This window comes from Myotis yumanensis, unplaced genomic scaffold, assembly GCF_028538775.1.
Source record: "Myotis yumanensis isolate MYYU_CA2020_CCGP unplaced genomic scaffold, mMyoYum1.0.hap1 SCAF_13, whole genome shotgun sequence".
Lineage (NCBI taxonomy): Eukaryota > Metazoa > Chordata > Mammalia > Chiroptera > Vespertilionidae > Myotis > Myotis yumanensis.
This window is the reverse complement of record NW_027223764.1, coordinates 2,284,567-2,291,316: the sequence shown is the minus strand read 5'-3', so window position 1 is coordinate 2,291,316 and position 6,750 is coordinate 2,284,567. Positions and strand designations below refer to the sequence as shown.

At 56.9% G+C, this 6,750-nt stretch overlaps 1 protein-coding gene across 3 annotated transcripts in view; it reads left to right on the top strand.

Annotated features, from left to right (window-relative positions):
• Positions 1 to 67: 67 nt before the first annotated feature.
• The window catches only part of DHX32 (DEAH-box helicase 32 (putative)), a 22,406-nt gene continuing 15,723 nt past the window's right edge, over positions 68 to 6,750 (top strand). Inside the window, exons 1-3 of one of the 3 annotated variants that reach the window (XM_070432084.1) lie at positions 757 to 874; positions 1,105 to 2,823; positions 5,609 to 6,058. In XM_070432084.1, coding sequence (XP_070288185.1) covers positions 5,780 to 6,058 — 279 coding nt within the window. In that variant the 5' untranslated portion in view covers positions 757 to 874; positions 1,105 to 2,823; positions 5,609 to 5,779. Of the gene's footprint in view, positions 329 to 756; positions 875 to 1,053; positions 2,824 to 5,608; positions 6,059 to 6,750 lie in introns of those variants that run through there. The other 2 variants (XM_070432083.1, XM_070432085.1) reach the window with 2 other exon arrangements.

Sequence of the window (6,750 nt, the reverse complement as noted above, 5' to 3'; positions counted from 1 at the left end):
CTGACGACCGGGGGCGGGGCCGGGAGGACGGCGAGAGGGAGGGTCCAAACGCCGCGCGGAGCGAGGACCGCACGTCGCCGCAGCTCGGAGCCGGGTGGCGGCGGGTCGCCGCGGGAGACGCCGCCCGAGCCGATCGGTGGTCGCGCCGACCCGGGGGCCCTCGTGTCCCCGGCGCGCCGGGTCCGATCTGCGCGCCGGGACCTGCGCGCCCCCCCGTCGCTGTCCCGAGGCGCCCGAGGTCCGTGGGGCCGGCGAGCTCGGCCTGCCCGGAGGGGACGGCGGCGGAGCCTGGGCCTGGGACTCGCGCCCCGACGCGGAGCCGCTGCAGGTAATGGCCGGGCCCCGCGCACCTGTTGCGGCCGCCGCGGCTCAGCGCGCCCCCCGCCGCGTCGGGGTCTCGGCCCCCCGGCCCCGAGTGGAGACGCCTGGGGCGAAGGCGGCCTCCCCGCCGCTGCCCCCGGAGTCCGAGCCCGGCCCGGCGGGAGGAGCCGGCCTGCACCCCACCCTGCCGGCAGGGGGACCCCTCGGCGGCCGGGGCGTCGCCAGCCCTGGGAGGGAGCCTCGTGCCACCTTCCCGGGCAGCACCGAGCCCATCGGAGCCCCCGTCGCCCCGGGCCAGGCCGGTCCCGAACCCCGCAGCAGGAGGGCCCTGGCCGGCTGCGCTGTCCCCGGTGTCACATTTCGGCCGCGGCCGCTGGGGCTTTCCGGTTGGGTGAGTTTTTCGTGTCTGTGAAGGACCCAGCCCCCATGGTCAGCACCAGGCGTGCGGGCTGAGGCCAGCAGGTCCCAGGCCGGCTTTCCTGGGACGGGACCCTGACGCCCAGGTCGCGCCTGGAGGAAGCGGGGAGGCGGAGGCGCACCGGGACCTGACCTGGTAGGTTGTGAAAATGCAAACAATCAGAGAGCGTCGGGGTGGGAGCGATCGGCCAGGAGGGCGGAGAAAACGGAGAGAGTGCGGACGGACCGGGTCGGGGGGCGGTCCAGTCCCGGGAGGGGGCCTCCCTCAGTTCCCCCCGCCGCTCCCCCAGCCTCTCGGCCTGCACTTGAGGGTCCGGGAGGAGCCGTTTCTGGGTCAGGACGGGATGACTCATCCTTTGCCACTAGAGCTTCCCGCCCCACGGAGGACAAGGGCACCGGGGGATCACTTCCCTCCTGGGGATCTTCAGAGTGAACGCACCGGAGGAGCACACACTGATGGACAGGACATGGGTTATGTCCCCCAAAGGCCTCCCCCCTCGGACCCATGCAGACCTTCCAGAGGAACTGTCACAGCCAGAAGCTCCGTGTGTTGATACCCACAGGCAGCGTGATGTCCGCAGAATCCACACTCATCGCTAAAACATTAAAGCAGCAGGAACTGCTTCTGAAATGTAAAGACGGGATGGTGCGTTTTTACACAGAATGTGTCTGAGATCCACAGTAGATCCCAAGTCCATGTTTTCAAACCAATAGCAACGTCATGAATTGGTCTTTTCATCCCAGGAACAGAATGCTCATTAGTAACATGGTCATCAGACATGACCAGCTACTGATAAAACCTGGCATTCAGTAACCCAGAAAGGGCCACATTTCCCCAAACAGCACAGGATTAGGCAAGTGCTCGTTTAAAAAGAAGACAAAAAAAAGGAAAGAAACAACGTTGCAGATCTCCAGGCCAAAGTAACGAGCACTGGGCGGTGTGGCCTGGCCGCAGGTTTGAGGTTGGGAGAAGGAGCTGTGACCGGAAGCCCTTCGCAGTGCTGGGGAACGCTTGCTCCGTAGCTTGGAGGTTGACATGGCATGGAAATAGTCTAGGTCAGTGGTCGGCAAACTCATTAGCCAACAGAGCCAAATATCAACAGTACAACGACTGAAATTTCTTTTGAGAGCCAAGTTTTTTAAACTTAAACTATATAGGTAGGTACATTGTTATTAATGTAATTAGGGTCCTCCTAAGCTGGCCTTGGCTAAAAACGTCCTCAGTCTGATTGAGGTACATTTGCTGAGGTCGACCCCTTCCAACTCTCCCATCCACACTCGGCTTGTGTACTTGTTTCGTCTATCTCCTTTCCGAAAACCGACTTCTGCGCATGGGCCACGAAGTTTCAATCGCACTGTACGTTAGCGCCTGCACGTGGTATTTTGTGGAAGAGCCATACTCAAGGAGCCAAAGAGCCGCATGTGGCTCGAGAGCCGGGGTTTGCCGACCACTGGTCTAGGTAACAGGTGACCTTGGCAACTGTGAAAAGCAACATTGGAATTTAGGGGATGTGTCCCCATAAGAGATGACGGGCTGGGAGCCGGGAATGGGGTGCGGGTGGAGAGGCCCTCGAAGGTCTGAGGCAGGGACGAGGTTCAGTTTGTGGTTCTCCCTGGGCACCCAGGACAATGTGGTGCTCGTACATGTCTGCCGAATGAATGGGAAGAGTGTCAGAGAACCTGCCGCAGACAACGGCCATGCTTGGTCATTGGCGGCACTGGCCTGGGCTCCGAAGGCTGCTGGAGGCCCAGGGGGAGGTGAATGGGAAGGTACTGGCTTTCCCTTTGCGGGTTTTCTCTGTTGTCTTCCCTGTTCCTTTTTCTCTGGCACCTTCCGGCCGTTACTGGTGGTCACTTGAATAGCACGTCTTGATTTTTTAAAAAGTCTCTAAGCTCCTGGCTGGACAGAACAGTTACCTGACTGCTGACTTGGCTGACGCTTAAGGAAATGTAACAAACCAGAGCCTATCACAGGGGCCACCAGGGACGCGGAGGGGACACAATGCAGCCGTTCTCCTCTCACTCCCTTGGCCGCCTCGGACTCCGAGTGAAGATAACTCTAGCAGCAAGTTAACATTGTTTAAGGCAAGTGGGATAATTTCCTTAAAAAAAAAAAAAAAAAGCAAATGAATGTGTTGTTTCCTCGCCTTCCTATCACAAGTAGGAGAAGTTTTCATTTTTTGTTGTTGGATTTTTATCTTCTGTTTGTTCTGTTTTTTTACCCGAGTGAGGGTGCTATTTGTCTTCCTTGGCTACTTTCTGAAACACATGAGTTCAGTCAGATGTTGAAAGCCATTACATTTTCACGTTTGCTGTGTTTTCTTTGTACCCACCTCTCAGCCCTTTACTCGGGGCGAGTGTAATGGGCTGCAGGGCCACGCTGCCCAGTCTTCCGGGAAGTCCGCCAGGATCAGGCGAATGCCCACTGAAAGCACCTCTCTCCTCCTGGGGCACAGTCCGGCCCTTAGCCCTGCCCTATACTTTCTGGTAGAGTTTTCCCTCGTTTTCTGTGGGTGGGTTTGTGCCTCCACTTAAGCACTGAAGGAGCTAAGCCCATGATTTAGGCTTCTCCGTATCCCTTCCCGCTCATGGTGGGTTCCCAGCGTGTACCTGGTCATTTAAGGAAGATAATGATGGAAAGAGGACACGCCTTGGTCAGGGATGATTTGATTAATTGCTAGCTCTGCCATCGTGGGAAAGTCGGGAGCTACTGTTCCTCATTGCTAACTGGGGATAAGAAAACCTGCAGTGGTTTCTGATGGTCACGTGAGAAGCAAAATAAATGCATGTGAGTAAAGATATGGATGGGAACGTGGTTCATTAAAGAACTTCAGTGTAACGAGTGGAACTGGCTCAGGCATAAGTGAGCCTTTACTGAGCCCCCGCACTGTGTTAGGGCGTCCTGGGGGCTGGGGTTGGTACTCAAGGGACGAGGAATGGCCACATGGAGGTGGGCGGGCAGGGGGCTTCCTGGGCAGAGGGCGGCCTGGGCAAAGGCCCGGAGGCCAGTCTCCGCAGGAGCTCAGTGTGGCTGGAGCTTCTATTGGACTCACCCCTTTGCTCAGCTATCTCGCTAGGCTGTATAAATAAGCTACATTAATACCTCGCACACTTTATTAACTGCTTTTACTCAAATGGCAGTTTTTAAAATATTACTCAAAGTCATCAAAATCATATTGGAAAGCACTGAGTGTGACCCAGTCTTTTGAAATTCTAATAAAACGCTTGATTTATACACTTCCATGGAGGCGCCGTATGTTATTATACACACGCGTTGGTTGAGCTTGGGAAGTGTTTCTGAACATAAGTCTAAAAATTGTAAATTATCATAGAATCCAGGATTCTTTAAAAAAGTAATTGATTATTCAAGCTGCATATGGTATGAACCAATATTGAGTTAAAAGTGAATTTTTTTGTTTTTTAAATCCAATTAATTTGATTTGCTTACTTAAAAGCAAGGCATTGTCAACTTGTTAAAGTCTAGAAATAAGGTTTTTAAAATGAAATTCTGAATTTTTACTTTACCTGTTCAAGAAAGGTTTTAAGTAGACACTAGAAATTAAATAGAATGTGCTTTTGGGAAGCTCTGAGCCAGTTAAAACAAAGACAAACAAAAAGGCAGCCCCTACAAGTTAAAGTCCCAGGAATGATAAGCCCTTTGTTTCAATGACAGTAAAACTGAAGTATAACAGACCTGGGGGATAAAATTTCACATAAATATTTTACTAACTCCATGTAGGTGATTAAACTATATTTTTCAAAGTTTTTAAATGTCTTTCTTTCTATGAAAGAGCTACACATTTCCTGTTTTATGGTATTTCTTCCAAAGCATAGAATGTTCTATCTGGCCCTCAAAGTGTCCGGGGGCGGGGGTGGGGGGGACAGCCCACTCACTCAGGCCCGGAGGCTCTCCCACGTGTCCGATGGCTGGCGGGGCTGCACCTGGAGCCTCCTTCTTATTCCTTAGGGCTGGGAGCTGGCCCTCCAGCCACTACCCACCCACCTACAGCCACAGCGCCAATACCTGGGGTGCCAATACATGGGGCGCCGTAAAGCCATTTAGGATTTGTTCTTTTGACGTGAGTGTTTTCTTTTTAGTTTCCCGGATTAAGGTGAAAGGGGCTTCTTTCTGGCCGTAGGGCTGCCTGCTAAACCCAACGGTCACTGGGAGCAGCAGGCCCTTCCCTGGCGCAGCGGCTGAGCCACCATGGAGGGGGCGGGGGGGGGGGGGGAGCGGGTCTGTCCTTTCGTAGGACACGTCTCTCCTTCGTTTAAATGACATGATGTCTTTTGCTGCCTCTTGAATCTGACATGTTGGGCTAGAGACCCTGGAGCCCCCACAGAGCCTGGGATTCCTGGTGGATTCGACAGCGGAGGCCTCGTGGGGAAGCTGGCCGGGCCTCCGCAGGGAAAAGTGATGACTCACCACTCCCTCCCTGGACTTGTAAACTGGCACAAGCAGATGCCCAGTGGAGTTTTAAAACGGTCTCCTTAAACGAGAAGAAATCTTAACTTAAAGAGTAATAACAACAGACCTTCTCGTGCTCGGTGCTGAGGGGGCTCAGCTGACGCCCCATCTCCCTTCTCGGGGTCCGCACCGCTTGGTAAGGCCTAGGCCCCTGACCGAGCCTCACAGCGCTCTCCCGTGGCTCTCCATTCGCTGTCAGTCCAGCCGGGCCGCGCCGGGTCAGGCAGGGAGCACCCTCCAGGGGGGAGTCTCTCTCCAAACCCCCAGGACAGGCTGAGAGCTGCCCTGAGCCTCTGGCTCAGCCGGCAGAGGAGGTGACGGGCAGCCGCTACCCTCGTAGGAAAGCGGGTGCTTTTCCTGGGGACACTGTGCGGACCTGACCCGCCTTTTCTGTGTTTCCAGGTTTACTGGCGGCACTGAGCGCGGTGCTGAGGGAGCCGAGGATCCGGTGGAGGGACACCTCGAGGCCCGCACCCGTCCTGGGGGCCAGCCCTCCCCCTGGTGCAGCGGCGACGTGAGAGGCCCTGGGAGAAACCGGGCTGGGATGCCGGCCGAGTGAGCTCCTGCGACAGGATGGAGGAAGAGGAGCTGGAATGTCCAGACTCCTCGTCGGAAAAACGCTATTTCCCCGAATCTCTGGATTCCAGCGACGGCGAGGAGGGCCTCCTGGCCTGTGAGGACCTGGAACTGAACCCGTTCGACGGGCTGCCGTACTCCTCCCGGTACTACAAGCTCCTGCGCGAGAGAGAGGCCCTTCCCATCTGGACGGAAAAGTACTCCTTCATGGAGAACCTGCTCCAGAGTCAGGTGGTGATCGTTTCCGGAGACGCCAAGTGCGGGAAGAGCTCCCAGGTGAGTGGCCCCGCCGCCCGGGCCCCCACGTGTCTTCATGACGACACGGCCCAGGGTCGGCTGCTGTCGTTTGCATCATGACGTGACGTAAGCCAAAAAGCCAGGCAGCGGAAATTAAGTTCCCTGGTGCATCCCCACGCCAGCGGGCCAGCAGTGTTGCTGCGTGGGATTAGTGTGCCGCTCGTCAGGGTGGGAGCAGGTCCATGTCGTGGCCTCAGTTGCGTGGATTTTAAAGCTGAGACGCCTGCTGTTCGTCTGTGGGCTTCAGGGTGTGACTGTCAGGTCTGCACGCCCAGCAGCCAGGATGCCTGGATGGCTTGTTGGTAAAGCTGTGGGGGATCGTGTCTGCGGGGGGGCCGGGGCCTCAGGCTGCTCGGGAGGGAGGGGCCTTGGCACCGCCCCAGGCGGCTGGTGGGAGGCGGCGGGAGGAAGCGTGGCTTTGGGCGCAGGTGTGCCCAGTGCAGTGCACATGTCGCAGTCCCGGGGTCAGAGGTCCATGGACGAGGCGAGGACCTGCAGAGCGGACGGGAGCGGCCTCCTGTGCGTGTCCCCCGGGGGCAGCGCTGAGCCATACAGGACACCGGGGCCGCTGCTGCTGGGTTCTGATCTGGACCGAGCCCACCCCGAGGACCGGGTCCGACCCTCCGCAATCCAGCAGCCCAGCACCGTGCCTGTCGCCTGGGGTAGGTCGA